This window comes from Polypterus senegalus, chromosome 1, assembly GCF_016835505.1.
Source record: "Polypterus senegalus isolate Bchr_013 chromosome 1, ASM1683550v1, whole genome shotgun sequence".
Taxonomy (NCBI): domain Eukaryota; kingdom Metazoa; phylum Chordata; class Cladistia; order Polypteriformes; family Polypteridae; genus Polypterus; species Polypterus senegalus.
In genome coordinates, this window is record NC_053154.1 from 176,788,198 (window position 1) to 176,811,501 (window position 23,304).

The following is a 23,304-nucleotide window of genomic DNA, read 5'->3' on the forward strand; positions in this document are numbered from 1 at the left end:
TAATTCCCAGATTTAGTGTCTTTCAGATTTAGTTTGGTTTTGCTTTGTAATTATTTTAAGATATGCAGTAGATGAAGCTACAGATGTAATGATGCCCGTTTTTAATCTGTAAAAATGTAATGTCTAAGAATCATTAGAAATAATTTACATAATTGTAATTACAGGTACTGAAGACCAGTACTTTTTGGCAGATGTTATCTTTATGGGAAGCTGCAACTTTTCCACTTTTTCATAGGCAGCACTTCAGTCCCTTCACAACAACCAGCTGAATCTTAATGACATTTTAGCAGTGGTTACAGACAATGCATCATGCTGTCTGAAAGCATACAAGGAAGTTTTAAAAGGGGTATGCCTAACAGTGTACATTCAACCTGCGTGTGTCATGTCATCAGTTTGGTGGGAAAGACCTGGCAGCACCATAAATACTTTAGCGAGGCTGCTTCACTAGTGATGTGGGTAAAGTCTGCCTTCTTTAAGAAGCCTGCCAGGAACCCCTGAGGCAGGAAACACCACGTGGAAGAGCTGGTTCAAATCAGTAAGGTACCTTGCTGAACATATTCTCCTCTACAAAAAGTTCTTTCTGGCTGAGAACACATCAGCTCAGGCTGTAACAAATATCCTAGACCCAAAAAGTGAAGTGAACCTTCATCTCAGAAGGATGCATCAAACTAGTACCAGCCCTTACAATTGTGGAGTGCACTCACTGTCCTACTGCAGTCTCAGCATACAGCATCATGGAGGATCTGGTCTCCTACCTGATAAATGGATATGCAAAATAAGGTTCAGTTGTGCTAGTGTGCGGTTTCATTAAAAGGAATGTAAAGTGCCATTTCATTATTGTTTGTTTTGTTGTAGCTGTTGTTACTCACTGTAAAAGAAATCTGAATCAAGAAAAAATAAAACAGTGAAAACTGAAAATTTAAAAAAATAATAAAACAGAAATTGTGAAAAAATAAAACAGATTCCATAGGGCCATGCACAAGTCCCAGCACAACACAGGTTTTATTTCTGTGGGGAAGCGCTTTTCCCTCGCTCCCCACAGCAGCACTGTATGCAGCTGAAGTCACTCACAAACTTCTCAGAGCTCAAGTTCCTTTCTAGTCTCTCAAACTCGGTTAAGTGATAATGAACAATAGCCATTTTTGTAGTTGTTTGTTTAAAGGATGTCTTCACATCAACCTCTGTGGTAGAAAGCATAGCACATAATCCTCAGGTGCTGGTAAGCATATCAAGAATCCCATGGTCTCTGTTTAATTCATGTCTTTAAGGCATATTGATTCATCTGATCCAAAGATTTCTTTAGAAGTAATTGAATCATTATTCACTTCAAAGCCTGTAATTGTCATTGTGCCTTGCCAAACTCAGCATGTGCCAGAAAAATTAGATGTTGATTTTTATATAGTCTTAAGTAAATCTCTCTCCATCTATTGGTCAAGTTTTCTGTGCCCAATTAATACTAGTATCCTTGAAGCCTACAAAAAAACTTGTAATCCCAGGCCACTTTATATTCCTTTGTACCTTCTTATCAGTGTCTTTTGTTTTGCAAATGTGTCTTATCAGCACACACTGGTGAGCTTTGTTGGGCTGAACGGCCAGTTCTCTTCTAGAGTGTTCTAATTTAAATCCTGTGAAATAGCCTTTGTTATGTTGTTTTCAAAGTATCTTATATGAATGATAAGACTTTGATAGTACTTAGCCTGTGTACAAATCCACAATTAGAATATTAACATAACCTTCAGTGTATCTGGCAGGCTGCTTTACACTCACTAACATATATTAAATACATGACTTTGGCTTTTACTACAATTATCACATTTTAGGGGTTATACTCAGGAACATTAGTTTGGCTTCAAAAATAAAACAACTGACACAAACTTAATTTTTACATATTCATAAATAGCAATGAAATATATAGTTTTTACAGTGCGTTGTGCTTCAGAACACTAAATACATTTTATTTTGGTATTAACAAATTGAGAAGCTCATTTCATCACAAGTACAGCGATGCTAAATATCCTTTTTGTTTGACAAGTAAAACAGTCACTTTGTCTGAAACCTGCCTCAATTTTTAATTGCTATATAGCTGTTCTTAACACTGTCAGCATGCACAGTGCATAGTAACCAAGAACTGTATAAACAGGTTATAAATAGTTTCTTTAAGAGACAGTAGATCAGCTTGATGCAATCAGAGAATGAATACAAAGGCTCTGATCCTTTTTAGGTGCATTTTAACATATAATGTGCAAAGCACTTCTTGTAAAAAGCCTGTGTGTATCTATCTGCCTGTCTGCATGCAACAACTCGCCCATCATGGACTAATTCTGAACTAATTAATAACATGGGAAAGGCAAAACTACCCTAAGTAATGTAAAAATGGACAATGGTACCAGGAGGTGGGAAGCTGCGGTGGCTTATTCCCCTGATCTCTGGTGTCCAGTTCCTGATATTTTAGTTCCAGATATATATGAACAATCATGTAAACCCCCGATCTTCTTACCGATTGTGTACAATTTGTATTACCATTATACAATAAATCAGTTCACTTGCAAGTTCTTACTTATTTATATAATTTTAACAAATTCTTGTGTTTTAACTAATATTAATGGCTAGAAAGGGAACTTATCAATTCCAACTCCATTCATACTGTAATATTGATTTTACACTAGTATTGGTAGAATTTGTATTAATAGATATTTTTCAATTGCTAATTATTGGATACTATTTCATTGGATAATTTAAAAAATGTTATGTTTAAAAAAAATTTAATGACAATTAGTCACTGACCACTGTCACCAATAACACACATCAATCAATGACATTTTCACATCACTTGAATTGGAATCTGCTGTGTGTGGAATCTATTGAGCTACAAAAAGCCCATTTATGCTCTATTTTTAACTCCACTGAAAGTGTTTTTAAAAAGCACATATTTAATGTAGTCTACTAAAATATTTCTATTCAGTTATTGACATTACTTTTGAATAAAACTCATTGTTACAAAACTATTTAATAAAGAAAAATCTAATGACATTTTTGGATCATTACCATCGACTCACAAGAATAACGACAGCACTGCCAAATAGAGACAAAGTACATTGTGAATAGAAAAACTGCACTTTGAGTTGAAGAACACTGGCAACAACAGAGAGACATTTTATAGGATAGTTGCTAAAATTCACAAATGTGCCGTCAGAATATTTAGCATAGATTGAATTCAACAAAAACTGCCTTCTGAGCTTTATGCCAATGCACAGATACACAACCTGTTGTAAGGAGCACAAGACCTGGAACCTTGAGCAATGGAAAAAAAGTAATCTGGTGTGAAGATTCACCTTTGACTGTATTTACAACATTCTAGCAGATCTACATATGGAAAAAATCAAAGAATGCCTTTAACCCACAATGTCTATTGCCATCTGCTAAATATGATGAGAGATTTATAACGGCTTGAAGTGAGACTTGTTGTCTGATGATTGCTCTTAAGTTTTGTATAACCGAGAATGGATTTGAAACAATTTTATAGAATGAGGTGCACCTTACAGTACAGTGTTCTCACACAATGTCTTTTTTCAGGTTGATAATGCTCCCATACACACTACTAAACTAGGTCAAGAACGGTTAAATGAGGGCCAGGATGAACTTGCATGTTTTCTATGAACTTTAAAATAATAGCCTTTAGTTGATTCTGCCTTTTTAACTTCTAAAATAAATGGAGGATTTTCTTTATGTGAAATGGACAACAACCCACTACACACAATTTAGAACTTGTACAGCACTCCTTGGACTGAAGATGTTCTGAAGGCAAAAGGGTAGCCCTGTTCCTTATTAGGTACTTGACATTAGTATATTGTTAGAGGTGTTTCTGGTATATTATTCATCCCCAGTATGTATCCAGCTAAGCTTACCACATACACAATTTGCCTAGACACAGAGAAGAATTTAAAAATATTTCATCTAAATCAAGGGTTCTCAAACTCGGTCCTGGGGGCTCACTGTGGCTGCAGGTTTTTGTTCCAACCAGCCTCTGTTTTTAATTGGACTCCTGAGCTAATTAACACTAGAATTACCAGAGCCTACGAAAAAACTCGTAGGTCCGTCCCACCTTAAATTGCTTCTTAAAACCGTTCTCACCTCTCCGCCAGTGTCTTTTGTTAATCTAAATGAGCTGATAAAAGAAAAGCTGCAAGTAGCCGGCTATTCCATCCCCCCAACGACTTAGAACGTGCACAAACTTCTCCCAGCTCATGCCTTGATTGATTATCTGGGAGTGAAATGGGAGTTTTAGAGTGGAAATAATAGATCATTATTTGGAATACACGCATTTCACGTATGTTCCGTTTCTACAGTAATCCGTATAAACACATTTCTAAAACAGAAACGTTTTTCAGATTATAGTAGTAAATGACAAAATGTAAGCATAAACTATATAATGTATGAAGCCTGAAGTCCAAATATCAAACACTTTAACAAAAGGTACAAATATAACAGAACAAGCATGCTTTTATTCAAAAATATAACTGCAGAAAAGGCCGCCTTAGCATGCCACATTGACACATACTTACTATAGCTGCAACGGTAGCGTAATAGTATCAGCAGCTGACTAGTATTCAAAAGGTCATGAGTTCGATCCCACATGATTCAGCTTTGAGAAGTAAACTGCTCTTACTCTTACTATTTTAGAATAAAAAAATGCATTTGATTTCAGTGTGTAACAGCCGATGTAATTTATGATACTTGTAAAGGTTAGGTTTTTTTTTTTATTCACTTTTCATTCTCTCAGTCGTGTTCAGGATCCTTCCCTACCCCCACCCCCCCATCTGAGAATGCTGTTTTCACATAAAGCGTACTTGTGACTGCATTCTCGTACCAATGCTTGCGAACTGAAGTGCCTGTGTGCACTTTTCGTGGCATTACACATCTATTTTTTTTAACATGTCTGTGTCACTCAAACACAGGAACATATGTTGGTGTACAAGTATAACAAAACAATTGCACTTTTATTCTAGACTATAAGTGAAGAAAAAATAAAGCAAGTTACAGTAGGCAGTTGATACAACAGCTTGCGTGGTGCAATGCTAAGAACTGCTGATTTCCGATCCGTGCTATATAAAATCATCACATTCAAATATTAACAATTCCCACACACCCTTCCTACATTCACGACATGTGTACTTGTTGCAGTGTACACATCTCTCTGTGCTATGGTTCCTATTACACTTAATGAGCACCTGACATTGTACTTTCTTTCCTATATAAATAACATTCGAGTATAGCGCGTCTCCAAATAAATCACATTCGAGTATAGCGCATCTCCAAATAAATCACATTCGAGCTATAGCGCGTCTCCAAATAAATCACATTTGAGTTATAGCGCGTCTTTATGTGAAAACAGCATTGTCAGATTGTGAGGGGGTGGATCGTGAACACGACTGGGAGAATGGAACTGAATTTAAAAAAAAAAAAAAAGGTAACCTTAACAATTATCATGCATTTACACTGGCTCTTACAGACTGACTGAAATCAAATGTATGTTTTTATTCTAAAATAGTTCAGTACATGCAATATTATTTGAAAACAAACAGCGTCAGATCGGGTTTGAATACACGCTGACGCTGTTACAGAAGGAGTCAGCTTATTCAGTGCAGCGGTTTCAACGCACAGTACATGCAATATTATTTGAGAATGAACAGCGTCAGATCGGGCGCATATTCAAACCCGATCTGACGGTGTTCGTTTTCAAATAATATTGCATTAGTGCGATGATGTTTTTACATATATTGTCTCTTTCCTTCATCTTGCGGTTTGTAATCAGTGACCGCGTGTTTTTCCCCCAATCGCACATGTTGCTGCATGGTGGTGTTTCTTTTGTACTCCAGGACAAGCAGAGGACAGAATAGTACAGAGCAGTAAGTTCAGCACTATATGCAGTCAGACAGGCAGAGAAGGCATTAGATATATAAATAAACAGGGAAGGCACTGTATAATAGATATATAAAAAACCGCTAAGGGGATAGATATATAGATAGGTAGGAAGGAAAGGCACTATATGATAGGCAGACAGGGAAGCTCCTATATAATAATAAAATTACTGTTATTACTATATAGATAGACAGGGAATTCAGGCAGGCAGAACGGCGAAGGTTAAAAATAAATAAATTTTCTCCCCAGCGGGGAATCGAACTCGGATCTCTTGATGTACAGCAAGTCTACTGCGCTCTAAGTGAGAGAAATCTTACCAGTACGCCACAGAAGCTGTTGTAAAAGTCTTGAACCTTTTATGAAAGTGTTTATTTGCTCTTTGGCTGTCAGGCTTCACAGTTTATGTCTACATTTTGTAACATTTATTACTAAAATATGAAAAAGTTTCTGTTTTAACATTGTGTTTACACAGATCACTGTACAAACAGAACACACATGAAATGTGTATGTTCCAAATAACAATCTATTATTTCCACTCTAAAACTCCACTTCACTCCCAGATAATCGAGGCATGAGCTCAGAGAAGTTTGTGCACGTTCTGAGTCAGTGGGGGAATGGAATAGCCGGCTGCTTGCAGTTTGTTTTTATCGGCACATTTACAGGACAAAGGAGGCTGGCGGAGAGGTGAGAACGGTTTTAAGAAGCGATTTAAGGTGGGACGGATCTACAAGTTTTTTCGTAGGCTCTGGTAATTCTAGTGTTAAGTGAACTGTTGTTTCCCAGATTCCCTGTTTTGGGAAAAATATACAAATTAGAAAACTAAGTTTAGTAAAAAAAAAAATGTACTAAGCAGTTATATGTATTTTTTTCTTTTTAACAGTTTTTTCATATTGATTGTCATTCTACTTTTCTAGGTGTTCTAATTGTTTTAATAATCCATTATTTACTACTTTATGGGGCTGACGCTAAAGTAGTTGTAGCCTTTCACGAAAAAATGTTGTTTGCTTGGGTTTCTCTTCTATTTGTTTTTAATTGTCATTATTAAGATTCAATGAAGTTAGCAAACTGCACAGAGAAAGGGTAAAATATAATAAAAAGAGAGTTAAGCATTTAAATCCATAGCAAAAACAGAAATATTTATAAGAAATGTTTCTTATAAATGTAAAAATCATGCTGCTGTGCTTTCCTGAATGTAGAATAAAAGATAAATAAAACCAGCTAATTAAATGAGATCACTGCTATCAGGTGTTTAGGAATTTGATTGGAATAAAAACTTGCAGGCACAGGGATCCCCCAGGACCGAGTTTGAGAACCCCTGATCTAAATATTTTAAAACTGGAATAGGGTCTGATCAAGGACTATAAAATACAAATGGGCATAGAGAAGTAAGCAACTTACATTTATCTGACATAGGAAAATAAATTAAATTGTATACCTAAAGTATATTAAACCTATTAATTATTATTATATGCAATATATCATATAGAAAACAATTTCAAGTAATGTTCACCTTAATTTACACTAATACTGAATCCTGTGGCAAAGAATTAAGAGGGCTTTACGAATGATGCCTTGTGTAAATTCAAGGACAGTTAGATGAAATGCAGAATTTCACTGGAAGTTAGAAAGTTTTTTTTCCTTTACTTTGAAAAATTGACTAAAATATATGAAAACTCTACATCATTGACCATTCATTAATTTATGTGAATTGTAATACATTAAAGTCTTAATCATGAACTTAAGAGGAAAAAGAGTACTTTCACATGTCAGAATAATTAAATCAGATATAGCATTTAAAACATTTAAATTGTAAAGAATGAGTCAAGGCTGAAAAGATATTTAAATGGCAAAGGCTTTCAATGATGACAGGCTTCTGCTGGTCACTCTGCCATAAAGCTGATATTGGTGATGGTTATCCTTAAGTTTCTCCCATTTACATAAAGGATCTCTGAAGCTCAGCTAGAATGACCACCAGGTTCTTGGTCATATTTGGCCAGGTAGTTAGCTTTTGAATAAGCAAAATTAGCACAAATTTATAAGTAAATAAAGCTATGCCAGTATTAATTGCCATACAAGATGAAGTTTGAAGAAGAAAAAGGAGGAGGATGAAACCAATAATTCATGTTTATATAAATATCTGGCAGAGATAGAAGAGATGGTGGATCTTGGATAAAAAACCTAATTTGGATCAACCATATTACTGCAGTAATTGATGATGCCTCATCCACACCAACTTTCTAAGAGAAATTTCTAACGTCTTTCTCTAAATGTGCAATAGAAAGCTCAATTAGTAAAACCAGTTTTGTTAAAAGTCTGGACAGCAGCTATCACAAAGCATGCTAGAATGAGTGTACTCTATTATTGGAAATTAATAATGATCAATGAAGAATATTGTATTGTATAAGAGACTCTTTTCATATCTGCACTTTAACTGTTATTTTAACACTGGTGTTTTTGCTAGGCACAAAAAACAAAGCACTCTTTGCACCATCTGATGTACATGTATCATACTCATACACACACATTTACTACTTTCTGAGTCGTAAAACCCACTATCCAATCTTAGAGGGGAAAAAAGTCACTACTATACCTTTAATACCACTTTTTCAATTTCATAATTTTTGGGGCATCACCACAAACTCATTGAAAAATACATTACAGGGAACGTTATGATCAGTCAATTTCAAGAGTAGTTGGAATTACCAGTACTATGATTTTGATCCTAATTATTTATTAGCATATGGCAAGACACTGAAGAGGTTGTAGAGAAGGCACCAGCCAAACTCCTCATTGGAAAACTACCGATAAAAAAATTCATTAGATACTTTTCCTGATTGTCAATGTGAAGCCTAAAGAAAAAAAAAACAAAACAAAAGCCTTTGGTTTTCAAAGCTCTTCTGATATATTTCATCCGGTAATCTTTCTTTGCAAAGAGAATGAGGATTGTGTTTATAAACATTTAGATAACCCGGATGCTTGTTTAACCCATACACCCCTCCCATTTACTGCGCAAAAAAAAAAAAGTATAATGTGAGTTCAATTTGGGAAAAGAAAGTAAATCTGGATACCACCACAAAATTATTAATATCATTAAGAAGATTGGGGATATTCAGTTACAAAACTCACCTAATGAAACCTCTTCGTGAGATTATCTCAGCATGGCAGTCATTAACTGTGTCACCCTTAAGGCTCAGCTCTTCCCCTTTAACACAACGGTTTCCTAGTAAATTAAAGAAATTAACATATTTAATATACTGTTTTATTTATGTAGAATTTTTGTAAACTATATATGAGATAATCAACCAAACAAAAATCATTTGAGGTATATTTAGTGGTATTAGTGGTTTTGTGTGGGTACATACCAGTCCCAATGCTAACAACAGAGCCCAGGGTCTCTACTCCCTTCTTCATCACAATAGCTGCCAGTATCTTTCTGCCCAGCAAGCTATGCTGGATGCGTGCTGTAAGAGAATTAAAACGCTGGTGGCTGAGCATGGCAATTTGGTCATGTAATGTGCTGCCACTGACCGGAAGCTGTAACAAAAAGGACAAAAATATTCAGATGTTGAAATATAAATTCAGTCATTTAAAAACTGGGTATCACAAAAGAAAAAAAAAAAAAAGACAATGGTTTGGGCCAAAGCTTGTATTTTCTGACCTATATATTGATTTACCTTCTGATACAATATGCTTAAAGATTTAAGAATTATCAGTAGAAGGAAAATAAGTCCCATTTCTAAAATGCTTTCTAAGAAAAAATAAGGAGAGAGAATATTGTTTTATTAATATACAATTTATTTATGTTAATACATAATTTTCTCACTATATCAATAATTAAACGTGCCTTTCAGGTCCTTTTAAACAAGTTATGGTGAGGAACAATGACAGGGTTGAGATTTACAAATAATTTTCATCTTGGATTTTTTGATTTTTTATGGTTTAAAAATAAATATACTAACAGGTATGTAAGAGCTAAATGGTATGGACAAAAATTCATACTTGGATTATGCTGATACATATAAACTGCAATTGAATAAAATAAAAAAAATCTCAAAGGTAGCCATTTAATATATGATTTAAAACAAACTCATCTCAAAGAATGATTGGCTAACATTACAAATACAGCACATTTTAACCGTTTAAAAAACTTAATTTTCACTTTATGCTTCCAGTATAGGCTACAGGTCTTAGGACATTCTGTTAAAATAAATGTGTTCAGAATGAATAAATGAATGCTAAATTATTTTACAGAATAACTGAACCATATTATATTTATTAAAGATATCTTAATAATTTACATGGATGCAGCAGGGTTAATCAATAATTTATTAATAATTTAGTTTAACAGTTTTCAAACTATTGGATTAATTTCAGGCATCACGAAGAATAAAGCAACAACTGACTCTTAACTATGAGAACATTTTTTAAAACAATTTCTTTCCTAGTGGTTGCAAAGAATTAAACCTGTGAACAGTTGGAAGGGCTTAATGTCCATACAGATCTCAGACTAACTGTCAACACATACTGCAGAAAAAAAAAACCTACATGATAAATCCATATGTGTACATAAAACTTTTACTGGATGCATACGTAATCATGTTCAGTCCCTCAATATCAATGGGTTAGGAAATTTTACTGTATATGTAAATAAGTATATGTCCCTAGCAGTAGAGTGTTGTACCGTGTTAGCCATAGATTGATACGGGAGAAAGTAGGGTGAAACCTTGCCTGATGAAGGGGCCTTAGCTGCCTTGAAAGCTTGTATTTGTAATCTATTTAGTTAGCCAATAAAAGGTGTCATTTCATCGTACTTTCTCTAGTATATGTCCTGTATATCTGTATCCATCATGTACTACATACAGTCTATGTGCTAGCTTGCTACTTCTTGGTGTGCATAATTCACACTGTATCCTACATCATCCCTCAACATAAACTGCCCCCCATAATTTTTGGACAAATGCCCATTTTTCCTTGATTTAACCCTCTGCTCCACAGTTTAAATAACAAACCAAACAACTCAGACGTGATTAAAGTGCACACTGCAGACTTTAATTTAAGGATATTTGAATTTTTGTAAGTCACAGCATGTAGAAATATCTACACTTTTTGTACATGGTCCCTCCATTTCAGAGCAACATAATGTTTGGGACAATTGGCGTCTGATTACTCAGGTGTGTTCCACTGCTTCATTAGTAAAGGCATAAGATAACTAGGCTTGCTTCTTTCTACCTAGAGACTATCTTTTGAGTCTGTAGTTGCAACTGTTCAATGTAAGGACAACAGCTGTATTAATGAAAGTCAAAGAATTAGAGACATCAGTAAAACCTTTGGATTACCTAAATCAACTGTCTGGAATATCATTAAGAAGAAAATGCACTAGTGAGCTCAATAATCACAAAGGGACTGGTAGGCTAAGGAAGACCTCTTCAGCAGAAGACTCTTCACTGTGACTAGACAAAAGCCGCAAACACATGTACGACGGCTGAGAAACTTCAGGAGATGGAGTTGGATATGTCAGAGACTACTTTCTGCAGAAGACGTCATGAAGAAAAATGCCTAGGCCACATTGCAAGATGCACACCATTTCTATATACTGAAAAGCAACAATTTTTCCAAAATAAAACCTCCTATATTTCTCATCTTGAAATAATTATTTTATTGTGAATGACTGAATAATTGTTTGCAGTTCCATTTCATTTTTTACTTTAATTGACTGAATGTAACACATTCCGTATGGTGTATTCAAATGCTTTTTTATTTCAGTTTTATTTTGGATGCTGTAATTAGACAGCAATACATTGTACAATTGTTTTTGTTGTTGATTTTCATAAAAGGCGATGTAATTTTTATTCATTCAGCCACTACTGCAAGGGGAATCAGTATAAAAGTCAGACAAAGTTTTTACTCAGAAAATAGTTTATTGGACAGTATTTAGTTAATCCCAAAACTAAAATTCAACATCAGCTTACATAAAGATACTGCTAGTCAATACCTTCAAAACTGGAGGCCTATAGGGAAGAATGGAGTGGGGATTCCTCCCAATTAGCTGACACCTCTGTAATACATGATTTTAGAATCAATACACATTATGCTTGGTGAGGTCTTAACTATTTGTATGGACTGCCTGTGAAGATTCTCAGTCATCCAGGTGAAATTATGTGGTAGTTGAGTCATGGCAACAGGACTTCTTTCTATTTAGGTAGATACGTTTCACTGCTCATCCAAGCAGCTTTGTCAGTCTAAGGAATGTTGTTAGAGACCACAATTTTATCCTCTAGGTTAGTTTCACTTCACACCTGCCCTGATTAGGCTCGTTGAGTAAAACAAAGAAAGGGAGAGGAGTGGGTAGATGTAAACTTCACACCTTTTGACTGCCCCTCCTACCCCCATAGAGTGGGACGTTAAGAGTGGTCCATCTGGTAGAGGTGTGAATTGGGCCTGATTTTCCTGGGGATGGATGAAAGGGCAGCATGATAAATTGGACAGGTGCATAAGGTCTCCACCTCTGTTGAGTGAAGCATTGTTGATTTGCACATGCAAAGCTTCCCTCACCCCTCTCTCAAACCACTTGTGTTCTCTATCCAAAATCTGGACGTTAATGTTCCCAAATGAGTGTCCTTTGTCTTTCAAATGAAGGTACCCTGAGGTGTTGCTCCTCCTGTGCTGGGCCATCCTCCTGTGTAGTGGCTGTTTGGTCTTTCCAATGTACAGTTCAGCTCACTCTTCACCGCTTTATACGCAGATAGATAGATAGATAGATAGATAGATAGATAGATAGATAGATAGATAGATAGATAGATAGATAGATAGATAGATAGATAGATAGATAGATAGATAGATAGATAGATAGATAGATAGATAGATAGATAGATAGATAGATAGATAGATAGATAGATTTTATTAATTAAGGGGAAATTCACATAATCCAGCAGCAGTATGCTGATACAAAGAAACAATATTAAATTAAATAGTAATAAAAATGAAAAAAATAAAAATAAAAAAGCAGACAATAAGTGAGTAATGTTAGCATTTACTCCCCCGGTGGAATTTAAGAGTCGCATAGTGTGGGGGAGGAACGATCTCCTCAGTCTGTCAGTGGAGCAGGACAGTGACAAAAGTTTGTCACTGAAGCTACTCCTCTGCCTGGAGATGACACTGTTCAGTGGATGCCTTGTTAAAGGCCCACTTGGGATATCCACAGGTCTTAAGGGCTGTCTTCAGATGTCTGTTTTCCTTCTTCTTAGCTTCTGTGGAACTGGGGATGTTCTCTGCTATGTGGTGTAGAGTTCAGAGAACTCCTAATTTGTGTTGTAGTGGGTGATGTCATTCAAACAAAAGATACTGGTCAGTGTGGGTGGGTTTTCTGTAGATTTCTATTTGTAGCTTCCCCTTAGTCCCAATGATGACTGCACAATCCAAGAAAGCCAGCCGGTTATTTTTGGAGTCTTCCCTGGTGAATTGTATGTTGGTGACCACCGAGTTAATGTGGTCTGTAAAGGCCTGTACCTCCTGGATCTTGATCTTTGCCCAGGTGTCATCAAGATATCTGAACCAGTGGGTTGGTGGTGGAGTGGTGGCTCTGAGGCTAGGGATCTGCACTGGCAATCGGAAGGTTGTCGGTTCGAATCCCATAAATGCCAAAAGAGACTCTGCTCTGTTGGGCCCTTTAGCAAGGCCCTTAACCTGCAATTGCTGAGCGCTTTGAGTAGTGAGAAAATAGGTATATAAATGCAAAGAATTATTGTCCCTGGGAAAGATTTGAGTGCTTTCGCCTCCACTTCTCCAATGGATGACACTGGGGAACCCATGGCACAGCCATGTCTCTGTCTGCAAGAGTCACCTCTGTATGAGAAGTAAGTGGTGTTCAAACTCAGATCCAATTTTTGATCTGGGTTAAGGTTGCTCTGGTTTGTGAGGGTGCGGTCTTCTTCCAGTCTCCCCCTTACAGCTGTTAATGCAGCAGTGGTGGGGATGCTGGTGAAGAGAGATGTGGCGTCCAAGGATACCATTGTTTCATCTGTATCTAGTTTCAGCTCCCTGACCTTGGAAGCAAATTCCTCTGAATTGTGGATGTGGTGGTCCCTGTGTCAAACTAAAGGTGTTAGGATTGTGGCTAGGTATTTGGCAATTTTGTAAGTGACAGAGTTAATGCTGCTGACAATGAGTCTGAGGGGAGCTCCTTCCTTGTGTATCTGTGATAGGTTCCCCTGTCAATGGCATTTTCCATTTCAAGGTGTTTCAGGCAGTCTATCATTTTCTTTTTGTATGGACTGAAATATAATTTTTTACTACTTAATTTACTTTGTGTCTACTACAGCATTTCTCAAATATCTTTAGAATAGGAAATTTATAGAATAATGATGCTTGCTTAAGTATGGACCTAGTATAAATAGAATATATAGTAAGTAACAATGTTGTAACTCTTTTCTTTGTCTGCTACAGTTTTTTAGTGTTATAAAAAAAATTTCAGAATGCCCTAATTTTAATCTACAATGTCTTTCTTAAGTAAACAATTTAGTGTCTAAAATAAGGACAAAGAAAAGACATACAACATTGTTACTTTCTCAAGAAGGCATTTTAAAGCTGGTTTCATTGCTCTTGATGCTACTGAAAGCAAAGTGTGCTACTTAAATCACACATGCATCTCACCTCGGGTATAAATTCTCCAGTGCGAGCTGCCTTTTCTGCTTCCCCAATGAGTACTCTTAGTGCTGCATCTGCTGCTTCCTGTTTCCCTTGCTTCTTGTTGTTTGCACTGACTGCAGGAAACCAACGACCTCCTACTTTTGCCTGATATGTGAATCTACCAAAAAAAAAAAAAAAATTAACTGAAAGGTGTGAAAGTAATGAATAACAACAGTAGAAAAGATACACCATTAGAAGAATTTAATTTACAATATGTAAAATTTCCAAAGATTATCGTTTAGAAACTGGACTATAGGATATTTCACTATGAAATACTCCATAATCCAGTCAATGGCAGTGAATTACCATATTTACAATTTTTGCCAAGGAAATGGTTTTTGAAAATAAATTTCATCATGGCAGTCCTTGAACACAGAATTAAAAACATTCTGGATTAATATCCGTCATTGGTTATATAACAAAAAGACCTTGATAGCTCTGAGTAAGAACTAAAGACAGGCGATTCCAAAACACCAGTAATGTTCAAGATCCTAGTTATGATTATGTGGACAATTTTGGTTGTAATCAATATTGATTACTTGTCTCAAAAAGCCTACATTACTGATCAGCACTGTAGTAACCCCAGGGTCTGTTCCTGAAGGGGACATGCTCTGCAGGACGCTGAGACATGTCTGATGGGGTGAGAATAATTGGAGAAGCTGCCATTACAGCAGCCCTGTGAGCAGCCAGGGGCGCAGACACAGCACTAAAGTGCACCTGCTAAACCACATCGAGCCAGAAGTGTGGCTGCCGACAAGCCTCAGATGTGGAACCTGGCCTTGGGTTGGCCCACATAAGCTTGGCAAAGTGTAGCATATGGGTTGCCTCTGAACTCGGGTGCTCGGAGTGCGGCGGAGCTGGATGGTATATGTGAGTGGACAAAGAAGCTGAAAATGAGTGACACCACTGTCACTCTGAGGGGCTTGTAGGAAGCGTCACTGAAGAAGCCAATGATCCTTTTTAGGGCCATTCACCCAGCAATCGCTGTAACGAAGGTCACCCCATTCTTCTGTGTCTCATACCCCCCATGTCTTTACAATATTATGTTGATTTGCTTTGGTGTTTGTGGTAGCTGATTAGGGAAAAAGAGGTAAAGAAAGTGGTCAATCATTCCCATTTTGTTTAACAACAATGCTACTACTCACAATGGATGAGCTTCAAAAGCTAGTCTGCAAAACTGCCAAACCCACACTATTCTTCAGACCTAGCACAAGGTGACTATCACCTGTTCCCCAATCTGAAGAGTTACTTCAGTGGGACATGCTATACCAATAATGATAACAACAAGAAAGCTACAGAAAAATGGATGCAAAATGGACATTAATGGTTTTATTTGAGTATCACAGGTAAGCTTCAAGAACATTATCACAAGTTTATAATAATAGACAACATTTTAACAAGTGTATCAGTGATGGACAAAGACATTTATCAGATAAATAAACAATAAAAAAAATCTGTGAGCAATGTTTTGTATTAATATAAAAAAATGAGGTAAACTTTATAATTAAAGTATTACACCACATAAATCATTTAACTGTAAAGCCTTAAAAAATTGCGGCTTTTACGTTATGCAACTGTCGGGCTTATTGACAGGCTATATGAACCACCTAGGAAGAGGCATTTAGGTTTAGGAACCATAGATTGAAGTAGAACAGTCTTAATTAGAAGCTAAGCCTTGCAGATAAAGGAATTCATTATATAATTTAATAGTTTTCAGGTCATTCTTACATTATAAATACTCCTTTCTAAGTATATTATAAAAAATTAATTGTGGTAAGACCTGCATTCGACACAAACATGGAATCAAAGGTTAGTAGAATAAAGCTAAGAAAATATATCATGAGATAAGGACAGGGCATGCAAACATTTTCCAAGTCATTTATTCTCAAAGCATCAAAGATGGATAGTTACAACACACATCATATTTTGAATCTACATCTTTATATCTGTGTAGAGAATTCAGTTTGGCTACAACAACAAAATTAAAATAATGGCAACTAATATATATATATATCCTCCTCCTCCTCCCTTCCTGCAGCCCAAAGTTGTCAAATTAAATGGTGAGTACAGTATGAAATTGTTGTTTCTAGAATAGAATAGAATGCATTTTATTGTCACTATACACATGTAAAATGAGATTAAATGCAGCTCCTTCAGTGCAGACATATGTGTAGAACACAACAAGTAAATAAACAAATAAACAAATGGTGTGAAAAGATGCAAAGAAGTGACAAAAAAAAAGTTCTTTATAGGGCTTGTATGGTTGTTTTTTAGCCTTAGCATAACATCAGATCTGCAGCCCCACTTCTGCTTTCTTTCCCTCCTCCATCTGCGTCGTCTCCTAGACCCGACAACAATCCACGGAGAGCCCGCTGGTCTCGCTATGTTGTCTGGGATGTTGTGCGTGTGATGAAAAACACTCGAAACAGATGTCTGACTCTGGACACCGATGTCTATAAGGTTCTGACGGGTGTAATGTAGTGGATGTTCGCCAAACCGATCGTGCACGAACAAGCAAAAAAAAAAGTACAAAAACAACAAAAAAGTGCACTGAAAAGGAGAGCCCTGAGCCGCTGCGACCATGCGCGCCGCAATGCTCCTAGATTAATCTAGCCTACTTCTGGTAGGCTAGGCACTTTTTATAACTTTTTGTTTAGTACATTAGAAAAATTATTGGTGTTTTGATAAATTCTGCACATTATACAACCCTTTTTTATTATGAAAAGGTTAAGTAAGTGTTGCAGTGGGAGGTTCGGAACGCATTATAGGTTAGCCTTTGCGAACGAATTAAGTTCTTAAGTCAAGGGTCCATTGTATTGCGTAATTAAGTTAACCAAATTCATAACGAGTCTCCGGAAATCCACTCGCCGATGTACCGTATTTGCGTATATAGTTTCAACACAAAGGTTTCATTTTACCAAACTTCTCCGCAATCACTTCCTGGTTTCCATCAAAAATGCCAGCAGTCTCAAATTCTCGCCGATAAACATGATAAATATACCCGAAGAGACACTTTTAAGGAAATTTAGAAAATTATGCTTGGAGAAGGGGGTCGACTAATATACAGAGTCGTATATTCCAGGATCTACGGTATATGTATCTATACTAATAAAAGGCAAAGCCCTCACTGACTCACTCACCGACTGACTCACTCACTCACTCATCACTAATTCTCCAACTTCCCGTGTAAGTAGAAGGCTGAAATTTGGCAGGCTCATTCCTTACAGCTTACTTACAAAAGTTGGGCAGGTTTCACTTAGAAATTCTACATGTTAACGGTCATAACGGTCAATAATGGTCGACAACGTCCGCTATGTTGAACTTTCTTATTTATGGCCCCATCTTCAGGAAATTTGGTAGGCAGCTTCCCTGCGCTAACCAAAACCGATGTACTTACTTATTTCGATGGTATGACGCCACTGTCGGCCGCCATATTGAACTTTCCAACGTCACCAATTTTCAAAATTCCCATGTAGGTAGAAGGCTGACCCCATCTTCACGAAATTTGGTAGGTGGCTTCCCTGTGCTAACCAAAACCGATGTAATGATTTTATTTCGGTGGTATGACGCCATAGTCGGCCGCCATATTGAATTTTCCAAACGTCACTAATTCTCCAACTTCCCGTGTAGGTAGAAGGCTGAAATTTGGCAGGCTCATTCCTTACAGCTTACTTACAAAAGTTAAGTAGGTTTTATTCCAAAATTCTACGCGTAATGGTCATAACGGTCAACAACGTCTGCCATGCTGAACTTTCTTATTTATGGCCCCATCTTCTCGAAATTTGGTAGGCGGCTTCCCTGCGCTAACCCGAAACCAATGTACATACTTATTTCGGTGGTATGATGCCACTGTCGGCCGCCATATTGAACTTTTCAACAGTCTTTGTTACTTATGGGCCCATTTTCAAGAAATTTGGTACACGGGTTCCCAACGCTAACTGAATCCTACTTACGTACATATATACGTCCATAGCCTGCAGCTCGGTCACTGTGTGAGGCGGCGCGGGTCCCCATCCCAACGCCTCCCACGTTGTTGGCTGCCTGCCTATATAAGGCCGTCCGTCGCTCTGGTTTCTACATTCCCTTCCTTGCTTCACCATGGGATTCACGTCTCCCTGCCGATAACTACAGCCTTTTTATTTAATCCACGGCTTCTCCCGCTTTATTGTTCATTTATTACGATTATAGTTATTGTGTAGGTATTTTAGACTTACTTTACATTGTTCAGGTACCCATTTCCTTTATCATTCCAACCGTACCCCCATTAACATGTCTATCGAAGTGATCACCATTGATCAAAGAGCTGTCACTTACCGAGTGGTTTCCATGCCCAGAGGTACCACCTACCTTTTCCATTCTCTTTGTTACATATTGCATTGCCATATCAGGCTCACTCTTGATATCCGGAGGAACTTTGTGTCTTATGTATTGAATGACTGGGACAGGTTCAAGGTGTGGACTGATGACGGTAGAGGAGATAATTATACTACACAGGAGCACTAGAAGAGTGAAATGCTTAAGCCCTTTACCTATGGTTCTGCATGTGAGTTGATGGCTGCCGCTGAATTGTTCGGTTGTCGCTTTCAAGTGTACCGAAATGGCCAAATATTTTACACCTTTCGACAACCGCCAATGCCTCTTAAACATCTTAGATTGACAGGTGACAATTTCAGTAGTGGACATTTTGATGTTTATGAATGTTTAAACTCTCAAAAGCTGGATGTGAAGTTATCGATGAAACCGGTTGTATGCTTACAACGCTTTACAGATGCCGAATGTCTCTTCAACACAAGTCCTGCAAATACTGTCGTAATTGAAACAAACTATGAAACTCAAACCGATTATGACAGCAGCAATCCAAGCTGTGAGATTTGAGAAAAGATTACTGTTCACATGGCCAACTGTAAGTTACATGCTCAAGAGTAAGCTTAGCGCACAGCTTGGTCATATTATAACCGGAGGGCCGAAATGACAACATGGTATACAAAGAGATCCTTAACAAATAATTATTGGCATATTTTCACACAGTTTAAAAAGGTTTAATTTTCTTCTTAGTAAAAATTTTAATGCAGTACTTCGCCGCTGCGAATCTATATCTATATATATATCTATATCTATATCTATATCTCTATATATATATATATCTATATATATATATATATATATATATCTCTATATATCTCTATATATCTATATATATATCTATATCTATATCTATATCTATATCTATATATCTTTATATCTCTATGTATATCTATCTATCTATATACTTTGGGGTGCGAGCAGCTGTTGCTGGGGGTGCCCGAATCCATCGAGGAAGAAAAATTAAAAACATTATTTGTACAAACTGTTAATTTATCTATCCATTCCTAAATAATTAAATGTGCAGGCTATTTCGTGTCAGTGCAATACGCTGCTTATTAAAACAGATGACTCCTGCTCTTACGTGCACTTAGTGTTGCATGGGTATTATGAACTATCGTATCTGTTCAAGTTCTATTTAAATTTTAAATATAAGTAATTTTTATTTAGACAACAGAAATATGTTTAGTAGGAATTTAAGTTAAATTTAGTCATCATTGCATAAATTTTTCTTCACCATAGAAATTTAAAGACTAAATTCAACTTCCATTCCTACCAAAGATATTTCTGGCGACTAAATAGAAACTACTTATATCCAAATTCGTGCTATTGAGCTGTCGCCTGCCTGAATAAGTCACCCTCGCTTCGCTCTTACTTTTTTTACTGTTCATTTAATCATGGCTAGTCGCGGAAAAATTATAAAATGGAAGGGGTATTACACTGAGTATGGCTTTACCAAAACAATTATTGATGGCGAATAAAGCATCCATTATTCATAAAGCTACAATTGGTGATCTGTTTTTCTGCATTAACTTTATATTTTTCATACTTCCTCTCAAACCAAGGGGCTGGAGGGAAAAATGAGTGAGTATTTGGTGGCAGCGTCACAAAGTTGGTTCCGCAAGACTATGTTAGCTGCAGAGCTCAGCTCAGAGCTCAAATGAGGTGAATGAGAGGGAGATGATGACGTGACTCCCCCACCACCTTTAACTGTCAATCCCCCACAAACACAGTCTCGAATTTGCATAAGCACAGCCCTTCAACAGCAATTTTAAATTAGTTACAAAGTGATCAAAACTCTCGTTTATATCCTGCGTCCTCTCATTAATCTTGTATCCCGCATTAGCCGTGGGCATGACAAACGCCAGTGGCAGCCTGTCTATGAACTTAATTTAAACTTTAGATTTACACCGTGCTTTGTTTCCGAAGTAGCTGCACTCATGAATATGGTTGTGTCAGTCGCTCGGTTCTTATTGTTTCGCTGCCTTCTCAATTGTATAATGCATGTTTTCTTCAACGCTTTTTGGAGCTCTTCGAAACTCTGCCCCCCACGGCCATCGAGCTCAACTCCATTACAGTATATGGAGAAAAATAGTTTCCAGTTATGACCATTACGCGTAGAATTTCAAAATGAAACCTGCCCAACTTTTGTAAGTAAGCTGTAAGGAATGAGCCTGCCAAATTTCAGCCTTATACCTACACGGGAAGTTGGAGAATTAGTGATGAGTGAGTGAGTGAGTGAGTGAGTGCTTTGCCTTTTATTAGTATAGATAGATATCTATATAGATATAAATATAGATATGACAACAACACTCATATCAATGACAAAACAATTACATTAACAATCATGTTAAGTTATTTTTAAAATTTTTCCTTTTCTTTTTCATAACTTCTTTAACACACTACTTCTCTGCTGCGAAGCGTGGGTATTCTGCTAGTATACTAATAAAAGGCAACGCCCTCACTGACTGACTCACTCACTGACTCATCACTAATTCTCCAACTTCCCATGTAGGTGAAAGGCTAAAATTTGGCAGGCTCATTCCTTACAGCTTACTTACAAAAGTTAGGAAGGTTTCATTTCAAAATTCTACACGTAACAGTCATAACTGGAACCTACTTTCACCCATATATACGGCCATAGCCTGGTGCTTGGAGTTGTGTCCCGCATCATCACGCCTCCCACGTAATTGAGTGCCTGCCCATATAAGGTAAATATTCGCGGGTCGAGAAGGCAGCAAAAGAATATGAAGCGAGTGACGCATACAAGCAGATTAAATTAAGTTTAAAGACATGCTGCCGCTGGCGTTTGTCATGCCTACGACGAATACATTATTCGCGAGATACAAGTTATCACTTTGTAAGTAAGTTAAAATTGCTGGTGAAGGACTGTGCTTATGCAAACGAAAATGAGATGGTCAGGGATAGAATAGTATTTGGCACAAACTCAGCAAAAGTGCGACAGAAACTTTTAAGTGGCGTGTCTGAGCTAACATTAAATAATTGCTGGTGAAGGACTGTGCTTATGCAAATGAATAGAAAGCAAATGTTAAGTTATTTTTAAAGTGTTTCCTTTTCTTTTTCATAACTTCTTTAACACACTTCTTCTCCGCTGCGAAGCACGGGTATTTTGCTAGTGTGTGTATATATACTGTATATATATGGAAGTGAAGGTTTGCATATTTGTAGCTACAAATCCACAAAGGGAGATGATGAGTCACATACTGTATCTTAAAATAGTTTTTTATTCCTAAACTTTCTACTCCTACCAGGAGTCATCATCATCTGAAGAAAATGATTAGACACACAGGAATCAAAGGCAATACACAGCAAATGAGGATAGGGGATAGGTGGTTTGTAAGTGTGGGGTGGAAAAATAAGGTGGGGTTCAGAAGGCGCTGGTCAAAATTTTATTTAATATGCAGATATTTTTCTTTTTAAGTCTGCATATGCTAGGTTCATGTCCAAGTGTCCATTGATGTAATTTTCATTTGACAACAACAATTCACCCAGCTCGCTGGTATTTTTAGTATTAGCCTTGAATCTTACTTGCACCGTGTCCCAGTTAAACTTGTGTCTGGTGGAACTTGTATGTGCATACAGTATATTATATATTGCGAGTGTTTTACATCTTTGCCCCACATATCATGCCCACAGCTGGGCATGGTATAGTGTATACTGCTTTCCTTGTCTCTGCTGCTGATTTCCTGCTTTGCCATTAAAAATAACAGTCCGCAAAGTGTTTGCCAGTTTTGTGCCTGATATGGAGAGGCTGTGCGCTGTACTTTCTGAAACATCACGATAAAGAAGGCTGTGCCAGGTGTAATGGAGGATCAGGTTGGAGTCGATTGTTCTGAGGTCTGTGGTGTCTCCTATGTAAGCATTGCTTGATAAATATCTTGGGGTAGCCGTTTGATGTGCACTGTTGGAAAATGTTATATATTGATATATACAGTGGAACCTCGAGATACGAGTTTAATTTTAATATATATATATATATATATATATATATATATATATATATATATATATATATATATATATATATATATATATATATATATATATATACACACACACACACACACACACACCCATATATACAAACTTACCTATGTCTTCTGTGTAAAGCTGTACTTGCCTCATGGAGACAAATAATATTCGTTTGTTCGTTCTATTTATCTAAACTCCATGATTCAAGTTATTTCACTTACAGTATAAATGTAACTTTCTATTAAGATTCAAAGTTCTTACAACAATAAAAAGATTGGTAAAGGCACTTTTTAATGGTATTTGTGCTACATATTAAAGTTATAAATGTACCAGAAACGTTCAATA

General features: G+C 36.8%; 1 protein-coding gene across 2 annotated transcripts in view; it reads right to left on the minus strand.

The window, feature by feature from the left end:
• Positions 1–23,304, minus strand: part of adar (adenosine deaminase RNA specific) — a 116,557-nt gene that overhangs the window by 32,693 nt on the left and 60,560 nt on the right. For both annotated transcript variants that reach the window (XM_039763512.1, XM_039763520.1), the window contains exons 7-9: positions 14,569–14,722; positions 9,282–9,453; positions 9,046–9,139 (exon numbers count right to left, since the gene is read on the minus strand). In XM_039763512.1, the coding sequence (XP_039619446.1) occupies positions 9,046–9,139; positions 9,282–9,453; positions 14,569–14,722 (420 nt within the window). The remainder of the gene's footprint in view (positions 1–9,045; positions 9,140–9,281; positions 9,454–14,568; positions 14,723–23,304) is intronic.